At 47.4% G+C, this 15,149-nt stretch overlaps 1 protein-coding gene across 1 annotated transcript in view; it reads left to right on the top strand.

Annotated features, from left to right (window-relative positions):
* NUP205 (nucleoporin 205) overlaps positions 1 to 15,149 on the top strand; it is a 1,887,652-nt gene that overhangs the window by 652,763 nt on the left and 1,219,740 nt on the right. Inside the window, exon 19 of the mRNA XM_069628771.1 lies at positions 2,568 to 2,688. Within this exon, the coding sequence (XP_069484872.1) occupies positions 2,568 to 2,688 (121 nt within the window). The remainder of the gene's footprint in view (positions 1 to 2,567; positions 2,689 to 15,149) is intronic.

Below are 15,149 nucleotides of genomic sequence, written 5' to 3'. Positions count from 1 at the left end.
CCCTCAACCTTCACGCTTGGCTTCTGAACGGCTGAGGTACAAGGATTGGGACCTCCCTGATGATGTTATGGAGGTGTTGCTTTCGGCAAGGAGGCCAGCAACAAAGTCTTTATATCGCTGCAGTTGGAACAGATTTTGCAGCTGGTGTAGAGAACAGAATATCGACCCATTTTCATGTGGTACACCAATGGTTTTGTCCTTCCTACTATATTTGGCAAATTCAGGTCTTCAAGTTGGCACCATTAAGGGCTATCTCGCAGCGCTATCTATCTTTAAGCGTACTGCGGAGGAACCATCCTATTTCAAATTACCCTTGGTAATACAGTTTCTAAAGGGGTTAACCAATGTTTATCCCCCAAGACCATTCCAAGTTCCCCTATGGGATTTAAACTTAGTACTAACTTTCCTGATGGGTACACCTTTCGAACCTCTCCATTCTTGTTCGTTAAGATTCCTTACCCTTAAGACTGTTTTATTAATAGCACTTACATCTGCTAGAAGGGTGAGCGGATTACAAGCTCTTTCTTGTAAACCCCCTCATATAATCTTTCACAAAGACAAAGTTGTCCTGCAAGTGAAGCCTAATTTCCTCCCAAAGGTAGTTTCTGAATTCCATATCTCTCAGAAGATTACCCTACCATCTTTCTATCCTCCTCCTCACCCGGGGAAAGAGGAAGAGAGGTTACACAGACTAGACCCTAGGAGGGTTTTAAGTTTTTACATTAGTAGACTAGCCAGGATAAGACAGGCAGACCAGCTGTTTGTAGGTTACGCAGGTCACAAGCTGTGGTTACCAATAACTAAGCAGACCATTTCCAGATGGATCATTCTAGCCATTCTGGAATGTCATAAACTGGTAGGGAAAGAGCCACCTCAAAACCTTAGGGCTCATTCGACCAGAGGTATTGCAGCTTCATCGGCCCTCAAAAGAGGCGTGCCGATTAAAGACATATGTGCGGCCGCTACATGGTCGTCTGTCCATACCTTTACACGTTTTTACAATCTGGATTCCTCCTCTAGTCAAGAGACTAGGTTTGGAAGGGCTGTACTGCATTCTATTCATCAATAGAAGACACCGTGAAGTCAGTACTCCCTCCTCCGAATATAGAATACTGCTATGGGAGCCTATCTAAGATGAGGAATACGTCGGAGGACACAATCCCTTCGAAGAACAAGTTACTTCTTACCTTGTAACGTTCTTTCGACGGGATGTTCGTCCGACGTATTCCTCATCGACCCTCCCATCCATCCCCGCAGTTCTACTTCCCTTGTTGTTGCAGCTTACGCTCCTTCAGGGTGATTAGTCTAGTTCAGACAGTAATACTGTGGGCTACAAAATGGAACTGAGCAACGGACGCTGCGCGCGGCCTTTATAGGCAGGATGACGTCAAGCGTCGATACGGCGGCTGTCGAAGGACATCGACTCGAGGGACGTCGACGCGCAGCGCCCTCTGGAGAAAAAATTTTCCGAGGCCAGCAGAGCTGGAAGGATATATCTAAGATGAGGAATACGTCGGAGGAACATCCCGTCGAAAGAACGTTACAAGGTAAGAAGTAACTTGTTCTTCTGTTGAGGTCTTCTTTCACAGATTGCTCCTAGCCCTCACATCCTGCCCCACTTGATTGTGAACTTGTCCTTTCGGTTCTATGCTTCTTTGGCTGCTTGTGGGTGAGAGGGGTGGAACTGAGGTCATGGGGCGCAGTCTGCTCCATATACAGTGGCAGTGGTGTCACTTTCGGAGCTGTGGAGTTGATGGCGCCAACAGGTAGCCCCTGCTGGGGGAAATGTTTTCCCAAGACAGCTGATGCTGCAACTCAATTATTTGGGAATAGAATCCCCTAGAAAGAACATTACCAAAAGTATGTTATTTCTTCTACGGTACACACTTTGGGTGCCAGTCGCTGTAAACTTGTAACCCAATTGTTATATTCGGATAGAGTTATGATAGCACATTACTGTAGATCCCATCTGGTTCTGGGGATTGGGGAATGGTGGTTGCGGCTATTGAACATTATGGCAGTGGATACAATTGTAACTTCACTTTACAATGACACACCAAAATATTGTAAACTATGGTCTCCTTTTATTTCATAATCAAATTATTTCCTTCAGATTAATCACCAACTAAAATGGTATACACATGTTTTTATTCTTTTGATGGGGTAGGATTGAAGATAAATATTATAGCAGGTATAGATGGACCTGTTAAAGAATTTAAATAACAAATGTGATTATTTTTAAATGATCAAAACTCTCTGAGAGGGTCCTCTCTATATTATCATAGTTATATGGAATAGGTTCAGTTGACGTGGGTTAATAATTTAGCTTGTGTGATGCTATTTCATCCTAATTTCAAGACTTTTCTGGATATGCACCTTTAAAGATCTAATTTGTCTTTGAAGTTCGGTTTGATGTTCATGACACCAGTATATCATATATATGGATTATTTTTTATTTTTGTTTATAAACCTGTATTTTATTGTTTGTGCATTAAGTTCTTGTCTTTATAAAAAAAAATATTGATTGGAAAAAAAAACAATGTTTTCCCTTTAATGTTCCTCTTAAGATACCTCTACCATGGGACCAGCAACCCTAATCTGGCTTTTGAGAGTTCCAAGATTCTCTGCTACATCTCTTGCAATGTCAACATCCAGCTGAAGCTTGTGGGAGACTTTACACGGGATCAGGTATTCTTGCTAGTTTGTCTTGTTCTAGTTTTGCTGTTACCAGACCTTGCCACTCTGCTGTTGCTGCCTTCTGACAAGGAGAATCCTGGTCAAACTGCAGACCTTGTGCTGGTTAACTATAGATGCTGTTTGTGCTAGAGGTGTTCTGTGCATCCTCCAACATCAGGGTAATTGTCACCAAGGCTTTCGGGCTGTTCCAGCAAAGTCCGTCCAAGTGATCCATTTTTAAACAAATCTGATGTATAGAATGGAACAGTTAAATCGCTGTACTAGACTGTCAGTGTTATCCGATATCCACTCTGCTACTGAACTCTCAGTGCTGTAGGCAACAGTGAGAACAATTGTACCCAATGGCCCCAACTAAACTAGGGTAGTTGTCTTGCATGGAGTTTAAGGGGTCTTACAGATGGCCTCAAGAACATACCAACTCTCGAGCTAGTTTTAAGGGGTTTTGTTCTCTAAGATATTGAAAAGGAGCTGGCAAAGCGCCATCCCTCTCTCGTCTTTGACGGGTAGTCCCCACCCTATCCCTCAACCACTGCATGTTCAGTAGAAATCGGTAACCCATACTATCTAAGCACTGACTGGCTGGTCATGATGGGCTAAAGTCGTACGCCCTTTCCCTCCGCCTGGGAACAATCTAGGTGTAATCCTAATTGAGGTCCCACAATACAATTAGTACAAGCATAGGTGCATTACATTGTCGGTTCCCACTAGATCCTTCCTTTCAGGCCCTTGTATCCCTTGACTAATCTAACATTCTGCTTCCTTCCACTTACCTCTATTTGCTCATACCACTCTCCTTTTGTCTGTCTCTTAGGAAAGTTGTTCTTTTTGCTGCTTACCTCCCATAGACCTCTGAGACAACCTATCTTTTTGCTTTTGTTTGCTGGCTGACCTGACTTTTAGTAGCTCTCCTCTTTACTTGCCTTGCTATTTGCCCACTCTTATGGGGAAACTGATCAGTCTCAAAGATAATCCGTACTAGGAGACTATGTAGTGAGGAGCCAGGAATGAGTCTCGGACACAAGGGAGTCATGGTTTTGGTCAAAGACCTTTATTAATATAAAAGAGGGTGGGGAAATGCCTCTTGACTCTTAGAGGTGTGTCCCTACCTAAAACCAAAACTAAGTCTGTCAATGGCGGAATGACCAAAGCAAAACCACCCTGTGTCCAAAGTACTATTCTGAAACTCACATTCTAACAAAATTACCATACGGTGAAAAGGGTAATGTCTTTGGTTTGAGTGGTGTATAGATGTTCAAAAGAGTTCCGTGTTCCAGAGGGTGGTTCCCTTCCCCTGGATTTCTCTTCAGTCTGTTCCATATTCAAGTTTATCAGTTCCTTAGGTTTCTCTTGATCAACAATACAACTGGTATTCAAAACAACGTGGCTGTTAGTCTGCATTCTGTTAGGATACCTGATGTACTCCACTACCAATTTCTTTTCTATCCTCTTGAATATATTTCCACAGACTTTTTCTGGTCCTGATGTATATTTATCAGAACTTCCTTGAATACTGTACAATACACACTGCTCAACTTGATGTCCGGTATGCTTTCCTGCCAGGGCATTCTCTCATGAATATGCTTGCGACTTGCATCTACCTGGTGTACTCTCCTGCGAGGGCTTTGCTTATGTCAACATGCTTTCAACTTAAACTTGATTTACTTTGTGGTAGTTTTCTGATGTGCGCCAACTAATACATTCTTAATAAAGTAAAACCACATCGCATTTTCCAGTCAACAAAGTTGAAAAATATTTTATTTTTATTTTCTTTTTACAAATTACTTTCTCAAAAGTATACTATTGACATAGCTTTTCTTTAAAACCTGCATTTAGCTCCTCATAACTCAAAAGTATGATTTAGACATTTGTTTGTTTTCATAAATGTCTTATGTCTCTCCTCTTCTCCTCTTAACTCAAAAATGTTTGCCATTAAATGGTTTTTTAAAGTTCATATCTCCTCTCAACACGTGTTTCACCATGTGTTTGACATGGATCTTCAGGAGGGAATCCTTTCCTTGTTTCCATGCAGTTATTTATGTTCTATTGGTCAGGTTATATTCTTTATACTTTTATCTCCATTGCTGTTAATTGTCACAGCTGACTGAAATCCTTCTTTTTTGAGAGATGCAATTGCCTCCTTAGACGCTGATCCGCAATCTGCTTTCAACTTGCATCTACTTGGTGTATACTCCCCTGACAGAGCTTTTCCTATGTAGGCCCTGCAATCTTATCATAAGTGTTCTTGGCCTTTTAATCTGCCTGGTATACTCTCCTGCCAGGGCTTCTCTCATAAGTGTACTGCATACACTCACAAACTTCAATCTCTTAATCTTATTCTGCTTTGCCCCTTTAAGGTATATTCATTTGTTTGATCTCATATATATATTCCATTCGTGTTAGTTTTTGGCAGTGCTGCCTAAAGGCCCTGTTGTCACCTCTTCCCTCGGGTGGACATCCTAGTTCTTGCTGACATATGTGATTTCTCTCATGGCAAGCCAGCGATGGTCCCTCAGGGTTTCGTTTCTTCTCGCCTCTTCGGCTTCTCTGCTTCTGTCTCTCACGGCTTCCGTGCCCTTGCTTCGCGTCCCTCTGGGCTTCGGTGGCATGGAGGCTGTCTTTCAGTACCTGCGAACGCCCAGAAGCCTTACGTTCGCTTCTGGTGTTCTTGCAGCATACTCCCGCTTGCAGTCTGCTCCTTTATTCCTTCTTGGTGCTCTGGTTGGCTCCACGGACACTGCTCCAGCCGCACGGTTCCTCGGTCAGCACCGTGAGAAGCAGCGTTCTCCAGCCAGTCCCTTTGAGCGCTTGGATTTAAATCTTCCGTGATCATATTTGTTCCTGTAACAACTAGAGCACAGTGTGCGCTCCTGGCTTCCAGTAATCTTCATTACTCGGCTCATCTTTTTAGTCACAGTACCTTCGTCTTTAGCGCAATGGTAGTTTGTTTCTGATGTTTTGTTTGCTTAGTCTGAAAAGATGTTTTCAGTGATCTTAAAAGGCAAGTCAGTTTTGAGGAATTGTATGCAGAGTTCGAAAATCTGTTTAAAGAAATCTTGAAAGGTAAGTCTGATTTGAAGGACTTGTATACAGATACTTGTGAAAGTATTTCCAGTACCCTTACTAGGTCGGTGAGGGGAGGTATGACAATATGCCATTAAGGCATGGTGAATGGCAGGGGTATCATCAAAAGAAAAAGTGGGAGACCATGTCTCGTCTGATGATGTCAGGACACCCTTCCGAGGGCTGCCCTCCCCTCCCCCATGTAATCCTCCCTCATCTATCCAACCCCAGGGTCAGGATCAGGTAGGGGCTGCTGTGAACTGGCAACATGGGGAGAGGCCAACGCCGAGAAATGAGTGATGACACCATCGGATTGATCACATGGTCTTCCTTAGTGGATTTTTAAAGCTGCACACTTCACGTTTAAGTGAAGTGTGGTTAGGATATTTAGTATCCTAATAATCCGTCCTTTTGTAGCTTTGTAGTTGCAATTACAGTGTGTCCAGATTGGGCTGGTGGAAGTGTTTATTTTTCTACAGTGTTTTTAACTTTTTACTCATGCACTGTGGAATGTGATTGCATAATGCCATAAAGAATACCACATACTCATACACATCCCTTGGCTATTTTGTACTTTGGCCTTATTCCTCCGCTTTCATCTTTGAAATTTCCGTAAATGGAAAGTCCTTTCCCGGGAAAAGTTGCTGCTTTCCCAGGCAAAGTGGCAGTCTTTTTGAATTGCTGGATTGGTGGGCCGGCTGTTCTGTCTGGAATCCATGCACATACAAGCCAAAGTATGTCTGTTGCTGGGTATAATGTGTAGCCTGCGGCCATGATCAGACAGCCCCTGGCAGTTTGAATGGTGCTGATTCTTACCATAGCGACTCCAGTCCAAATAAAAGGACTACTCCTGCCGCCATTCTTCAGATAATCTTTGGAACCAAGACCCCTACAAAGAAGTACACCCCAGGGAAGACCGGAGGACGACTCTGGCAGCTGGCCAGCATTGACTCCAGCCAAGTCTTAGTGAAACCCTGCTCTGCTGTCCTGCTCTCAAGAATGCCTTTGTTGGTGCTTTGACCCATGGACTGGTGAGATCACACCCGTCACAACCTCTGCTCACAGATGTTTGCCTGCTGATCCTTCGGAAGTGTCCCTGGGCCACCCAGTGGACCGACAAGCTCTTTCCTGAGCTACCTCTCTGCAGCTGTTGCGAGTGCATCCATGGAACTTCGTGTATCTTCAGCATGTGTAACCAGATTGCTCTTGCAGTTTCAGCTTCCCGCACTAAAGAGAAGCTGTGCAGGGCCTGGTACTTGGTTCTTCATACGAAGATCGCCTGTCACCGCCTGACAGTGGTGACTCCTGCCGAATCCCATCTTCTTCGTGTCCTGAAGGTTGACACTTGCGTGGAGTTCTGCATCTTATCGTGGAAAGGATGCCTAGCTGTCCAGTCTTCAGAATCTTGTCAGATGAGCCTTAACCGATAGCATATACATCCTTCAGTGTTTAATCTCCCATCCTGTCTCGTCACCAACCGTCACTCCTGAAACCTTGGAATGACATGGGGTTCCCGGCAGCTACCTTTCTATAGCTATCCTTGGTGTAACCTATGCCAGCTCAATACAACTACACAGACCCAATTCAGAAGCCGAAAGTGAACTCTGCACTCGGGTGGACCACTCTTGACAGGACACAGCACAGAAGTCGGCCCATTGGATCTTGTAACCGTAAGAGAGGTAAGTTAGCATACCTATTCCGAAGCCCCGCATAGGGTGTCATGGGCGTAAAGTCCTCATCTATCTCTCTCTTCTCTGACTTAAGATCAATGGTGTTCTGGTCAAGGATCCCCCCATGTATGTTGGGGACTGGGCGAGAAACCTATCAGAACTTTGGAACATTTACCTGCAGCCTGTGGTTATTGGGGTAGCTATTGTCGCAATCCAGTACTAATCTCACCTGAACAGTATCTGGTGATTTGTGGGGACTAGGCCTCATTCTCACACTCCTGATAAGCCTTACTGCTCTGCTACACTACATTGTCACAGTTTGGCTACACTGCAGTGTCTTTCCTTCTCACAATAATAGGTTGGCCTCCCTGAATCCTCCCCATTTCTGATTTTGAATATCCATCTGAACACCCTCTCACACAGGGGTGTTGCTAGGTCTGGAAAAGATCTGGGGCTACACTAATGTTGGGACTGCTGGGACTCAGGGCTAGCTATCCTTTTGGTTGTAGTCCCTGAGCTTCTATCCGGGGCTACAACTGAAAGACCCGGGGCTATAGCCCCCCAGTCTCCCTCTAGCCAACACCTCTGCTTTCACACATCCCTCCGATGTTCTCTCTGCTCCTTCTCTCTACCACTAGTGTCTTCTCTCGACACTACTCTCCTCTTCACACTGCTACTACTATTCTCCCCTCTGCAATGTTACTGTTGATCTCCCGCTACACCACTACTCTCCCCTCTCCATTATTTATATTCTTCACTACACCCACATCTTCTCCCTCATTCACCCTCCTTTAACTCTCTCACATTACGCTCATTATCACTCTCAACTCCATTTATTCTCACTCGCACAACTTGCGTACACTCGCACACAAGTACCCCTTCCTCCCGCCAACCAATACCTCCCCTTGCACACGGTTTGGGAGTTTTACTGAAGTCCATCTATGGTAGGACTAGAGAAGACTCCCTCTTGGATGCACATGGCTCTAATTCTCAGGTTTGACCTGAACTACCCAAAAGGTATGGTAGCAATGGCTGAGCAGCCAGGTAAGTACAAAGACCTCAGGGCACGCCTATAGTCCAAAATACACTTATTCACAGTAGTTTTTATTAAAATATTGTTATTTATTCTAAACACTAAGGCAGCTAACACAGTATTAGAATTACAGTTAAGTAACCTGTTCACATGTATATACAGTAAGGCTGTTGTTAAGCATTACTCTGGTCAATGGTATACTCTTAGATGATATACAGTTAAGTAGTTCTAGTCGCATTCAAGTTTCGCAAACCATTTCTTATAACCAACATTTAAAGTAAGCAACTGCAAGTACTTTTAGGGAACCTATACTTTAGAAAGTTCAGCCTTATCTGGAAATGATTGTCTCAAAGTCAGTGAGGAGGGCTGCTTGGCAGAAGAACAAAGAAAGGCAGACACTGTAAAAGTTGCCTAAATAGCAGGTTTCTTCTATATTGCAGGTAGGTAAACTGTTGAGTTAAAAGGTGGTTCAGCGAGGTCTGGCCAGACCCCCTTGAGGATTGTAGACGAATGTCCTTAGGCCTGGGAGATCACAGTTGGGTTGTCCACCCACCTTGTGTTGCAGAAAGCTCAGGAGGAGTCTGATTAAACACAGCAAGCACCCAGGTGAGTACCTAAGAGTGGGACAGTACCTTTTCATGAAGTAAGAAGACTGTGCCACCGGTGGGTGCCCAGGCGACAGCAGCTCTTGTTAGGATTCTTGTTCTGGAGGATGAAGAAGGATGGCAGGACCAGACAGTCAGCTTCTTGCGATAGGACGCCCAGCAGACAATCTTCATGATACTGGCTCATTTGGCCTCGACACAGGTTTTAGTTCAGAGACAGTTGTCACACAGCAGGCTTTTCTCTATTTCTCAGTCCCTGACTTAGATGGGAGGTGTCTCAGAGTGGGTTAGAGTCACTGTAGGTCAAGCAGGATGCTCATGAAGTTCCAGCCAAAGCTGCGCTTCAGGAGACAATAACACAGCAAATTGGTTCAGGTCCCAGGGTATTGGGGAATTGCAGCCCAGGACGTTCTCGGCTCTTCAAGGGATGGCTCAAAATGCAGATGGTCTCAAGACTGGTTGTTCCCACAAGTCCAGGGAAGAAAGTTGTCCGGTCTGGATCTTCCCTGTCGATCAGAAGGAGGTTGGAGCAGCAGTCACTCAGCAGTCACTGGTGGTCGCTGAAGGTGACTACAGACGTCCTTCTTTTTCTTCTTTTTTCCTCCTCTCCCTCCTCTTCCTCTTCCTCTTCTTCCTCTTCTTCTTCCTCGTCCTCCTCGTCCTCGTCGTATTCCTCCTCAAATTCTTCCTCTTCTCCTTCCTCAGATTCTTCGTTCGGCTCCAGGACCCTCGGATTTATGCAGGAACCCAGACAATCCGCAGTCATGCCACATTTTAACTTTGGGTGGTGGCTGTCCCAACGGGACAGCCAGCCTCCCAGTCATAACTGTATTCAAGCAGACATATGGGAGAACCAAGACCTGCAGAGTTTGTGTATACTCACAGCTTCCTGTCTTCCCTGACACTGGCGCCCTCGTGCGGGCTGCCCTAAGGGAACCTGGCAAAGACCAAAGAGTGAGCGGGATCTCCCTCTGACCCAGAACAGTAGAGAAGGCCCAAGAAAAAGGACCAGTCATCAAGAGCTGGCAAAAAAAGCCCAGCACCATTTTAGTATGATCGTGACCCATGTGTCCCTTACCGCAGCTACGTCAGCAGCTTGCATGTACATTTCACTAAAATCTGTAGGAAATATCCACTGCCACCAGCCTCTCAGATAAACCTGTCACTGTAACTAGAAAGTTACAGGAGAAGTGGGGAAAAAGGGATACATTGTGTCCCTTCAGGACGCCACTTAATGTGGGGTGTGCCGATTCCACAAAATAATAGTAAGGTAGAATACAAAGTATCCCCACATCCATTCAAACAGTAGTTATCACACGGAAAATACAAAGGGCTGCTCAAAGTGCTCACAGCAACTCTGAACAGAAAGTGCTGTGTGCTGCAATAATACATTGCAGATGCCTTTAAAAGGTGAAGGAAAGCATTGCTCCAAAAAGATAAAACCAAAAGTGTTGAAAAAGTTTCCTAGAGATGGAGTAAAAGACTTTCTGGGTACGGGGTAAATGTTCCCACTCAAAAGGAGAACTGATAAATCCAAGATTCCAGCAAAATGTGCTTGGGGACTCGCAAGTAGGGAGAATATTGCACACAAATGAAATTCTATCCAACACACACTACTTCAGCAATCCTTCTCCACGCATCTCTGCACCATCCTGCCTTCACTCCCTTGACCTCACCCAAACAACCTTCCTGTTTTCATCCTCCCTTCCTCCTCCATTGGTTCTCTCCTTCAGCTGCTTGCCAGGTCCAACTGTTGACCTTCCTTTCCCCATGGGAGGTGTTGGAGCCAAGCATACACATGAAGGGGATGTGGGGTGTTGGGCCCCGCCACCTTCTGCTACCCTGGTCCGCATGCATTTGAAAATAGCAGCCTGCTGAAACGATCACCAGTGTCCCAGTTTCTTTTGGATCGATCAGAAGTGTCTGAAATGCCAGTTTGATATGGGGACCTCTCTGCAGTCCTGTCTAACGTAAGAATGCAGTTGCAATTTGTATTGCACTCTGTATCCGGGTTGCCATCTTGATGTGCAGACCACCCATCGGTTCTGCTGCAGGTGAGAAGAACTGTCATTGTTCATGTTCCGTAGAGGGCCAGGATTGTTGGTTTGCTGTGTGGCTGGCGTTTGATTCCTGCTGTTCCTTACGGTCTCTAGCTTGGTGGGTTGCTAGCTCTCTCGTCCTTTGAAATGCAATCTGGATGATTATTTAGTCCTAGGGGACACACAAAGAAAACTGGCCAGCATAATGCAGTACAGGTATGACTCAAGAAATGTTGGTACTTATTTCAGTCATGCAGGAACAGGTAGAAGGGACAGACTGGGGTTCACCCAACTCCCACACTGAACTCTGGTGCAGGACCGTCTCTGGTAAAGACCCTAGTAGGCCTCCCACCCCAAGTTAAAAGGGGGTCCCTGTCCCCTCTCAACATTGTCATATCCTTGACCCTGTTGCAGGGGCTAGATGGCTTACCTTTTTTGATGTCCTCCTGTTCATTCCAACTGCAGGAAAGTCCTTGCTTGCGACTACCTGGTGTGGTAGATCAGAATCTGGGGATGGACAAGAAGTCATTGTATTGTACTTTCCTTTATTCTCTATCACAAACCTATGCTGTCCCTGGGTCTAAAATTCTTAGCACTATTCTGCAAAATAACTGTTAAAGGAAGGACTTCTGTCGCTAGCACTACAAAAGAAAACATGGAAAACAAACAGATACATATAGGTCCTTGGCTGAATGGTGGATTGTTGCTTGCCATTACCCTGGTATATCTCTCTCTCTCTCTCAATGGGTCTCCTGACACTCGATGCACAGTCAGTATGTGGAATGTCTTTTCAAACGTTCTCTCTCCTGTGAGGGGTCAGAAATGCGAGGCGGACAACTTTTGGATGATTTTTCAACATACATCATTTCATTAAATCATAAATGTTATCAAACGCCTCACTATCCCTACTCCGATGAGGATTTCCCTGCCTATCAAAACTAAAGGAAAAACACTCTAACATATCTGGCCCTCACACTTAAACATCAAATACGTAAAGACATTTCGAGGGGATTGGGTCCTCCGACGTATTCCATATCTATGACATGTAATCACCACAGCTGTGCTGCTTCGGAAACGTTTTTCGGCGCCTGCGTCGATGACGTTGATGCGCCGTCGAGGACCTCCTCCGACGTCATCCGATGTGATAAGTAGGACATACGATGCCCGTAGCCTCAGTTCCGTTTTTTCCGCGAACGTGTTGCTTTGTGAATCTCGGTTAACGCCTCGACTCTTTGGAGTTCTGTTCTTCTCGGTTCTTCGAACCTGTTCGTTTTTGTGAAAATCCTTTGTGGGAAGATGTCTTCTACTTCGTCTTCGACCCCGCGTCCGGGCTTCAAGAAGTGCGGGGAGTGTGGGTCCAAGATGTCGGTGACGGACTCGCACAACGCCTGCCTCTGGTGCCTCGGGGAGGCCCACGACACGGATGACTATCGACTGCCAGTCGCTCACGTCCAAAGCCTTACGCGAACGTAAGAAGTTGTCTGTAGGTCGGGTGTCCAAGCCCCGGAAGTCGAGGTCTGCGGGGCTTTCGACGGATGAGTCGAGGGGTGACTCTCCGTGTCATCGTCGGAAGTCTCCTGGGCCTCCTTCTAGGAGTCGGTCTCGCCACTCCTCAGCCTCTTCGAGGCATTCTCGGAAGCGCCGACACCGGTCGTCTTCCAGGTCCGCTTCGGAGGACTCTGCCCGCACGTCGCTTACCCCACCAGCTGTGCGACGCCGGAGGAATGGGCTTCCTTCGGGAAGAAAATGCTTGCGATTCTTGAGTCGCAGGGTACTAAGCCGTCCGCGCCCCCGAGTGGGGTTGGTCGAGAGAAACCGCTCGCAAGAGTGGTCGGCACGAGTCACGGGAGAGGTCCCGTTCGGACAAGGAGACTCGTTCTCGACGTACCCGCTCCAGGTCCCGGTCCTCGACGCGTTTGAGACCGTTTGCACCTGTGAGGTCTTTGAGGAAGACATCGACGGCTGAGGCGTCGACAGGCTTTCTCGAGGCTCCGGCTCCGAGGAAGTCGTCGACGCTCAGGTCTTCGAAGGACACGCTCGGAGCTCCGGCTTCGAGATCTGTGTCGATGCCGCCGATGCTGGCGGTGCAGCATCTGACGTCGACGCCGATTTCCTCGGCGCCGATGCCTGTTCTCTCGACGCCGGCGCCGATTCGCTCGACGCCATCGACACCTTTTGTGTCGGAGGTACCCCGTGGCACGGAGGAACCCCCTAGGAAGGCTCTGGTTAAGAGCAAGCACTCTCGGGTGCCTTCTTTTCGCCACCTGGAATATATTTCAGTTGCGGATGAGGATTCTGATGGCCTGGTTCCTAGTCAGGTTCCAGATGATATTGTCTCGGTCCATAGTCAGTTTGACGATTTGAGGCAGTCACTGCATGCCAGTGGACTGGACACCTCTCCGGAGGTGGAGTTTTGTAGGCCTGAGCCTGGCTCTCATGCCGATTCCTCGTACCGGCATCTTATGGCTAGGGTTTCTGAGTACTTGGGATGGTCTGCTCCCCCAGGGGAGTTTGTGCAGGATGATCTAACGGACATCCTTGATGTTGGTCCCCCAACTGACCCGGTACTGCCGTTCCATATGGCTTTACAGAGAAGGGTGGCGGCGGCTTGGACTGCTCCGGAGAGTCTCCCGGCGGTGGGCAGATCCTTATCGCGAAAATACCGTCCAGCCAGTAGCGACCCCTGCTACTTGACCAGGCACCCCACTCCGGAGAGTTTGGTGGTGCAGGCGGCCACGGCCCCGGCAAAGCAGGCTTCGTACCCTACCATCCCTCCTGATGGGGACGACAAACGTTTTGATGGCTGGGCGAAGAAAGTGTTTTCTTCTGGTGGTATGGCGCTTCAGGCGGCCAACTCCATTTGTGCCTTGTCTCGTTTCACACGCACTTTGTGGAACTGTGTTGCGTTAGCGGCTGAACATGTTCCCGAAGGGGACGAACGGGATGGTTTCCTTGCTATGGTCCAGGATGCCATGTGTGAGTCCGTTCAGTCGGGTTTGGACTTAGCTGAATGTGTCAGTAGGTCCATGGCGGCGAGCACCGTGATACGCAGGTTTGCGTGGTTGCGGAAGTCGGGGTTTGCTCCTGATGTGCAGTCCCTGCTCCTCAACATGCCCTTTGACGGTGAACACCTTTTTGGCAGCAAGGCTGACAAGATTCTTGAGAGGTTGCAGACCTCAAATGCTGCAGCGAAGTCGTTGGGCGCTGCAGTTCGCCAACCTCCGCCTTTTCGTCCTAGGGGACAGCAGTGGAAGGGTGGTTCCTTTCGCTATTACTCGTCCTTCAGTAAAGCGAGAGGAGCCTGGCAGTCAGAGGCCAACGCAGGGGTACCAGAGGTGGACGATAGGGTACCCGTGGTGCCAAGGCCGCTCGGGCAGTTGCCTCTTTGCCCTCAGGTAACGCCGCAGCCGCTCCCACTCAGTCATGAGGCCATGTCCCATGGTTCGGCGGTTGGGGGAAGGCTGTCGCAGCATCTTGTAGAGTGGCAAGCCATTACTTCAGATGTGTTGGTTCTGGAGATCATAACCCACGGCTACTGTCTTCCCTTTCGGCACAGGCCTTTCGACAATCCACCGGGGAACCTCTTTTTGCAGAGTCCGGATCCGCTCCTTGCGCAGGAAATTCAAGCCCTGCTGGAGAAAGGCGCCATAGAACTGGTGCCTGTAGCGGAGAGGAACAAGGGATGGTATTCCCATTATTTTTTGATTTCAAAGAAAGACTGGGGATTGAGACCCATCAGGGACTTGTGCGGTTTGAACAAACTCCTCAGGAAGGACAAGTTCAAGATGGTTACTCTCTCAAGTCCTCCAGGCCCTTCAGCTTCAGGACTGGTTGGTGTCACTCGACCTCAAGGATGCTTACTTCCATGTGCCGATCCATCCCAAGCACAAGCAGTACCTGAGGTTCGCGGTTGGCGACTCGCACTTTCAGTTTCGGGTCCTGCCGTTCGGATTGACCTCCGCCCCGAGGGTTTTCACCAAGCTCATGGTGGTGGTGGCAGCGCATCTCAGGCAAGGGGGGGATTCACGTCTACCCCTACCTGGAC

The sequence above is a fragment of the Ambystoma mexicanum genome, chromosome 12 (genome assembly GCF_040938575.1).
Source record: "Ambystoma mexicanum isolate Mex_15411 chromosome 12, UKY_AmexF1_1, whole genome shotgun sequence".
NCBI lineage: Eukaryota > Metazoa > Chordata > Amphibia > Caudata > Ambystomatidae > Ambystoma > Ambystoma mexicanum.
The sequence above is the reverse complement of the archived record's forward strand: the minus strand, read 5'-3'. Positions and strand labels throughout refer to the sequence as shown.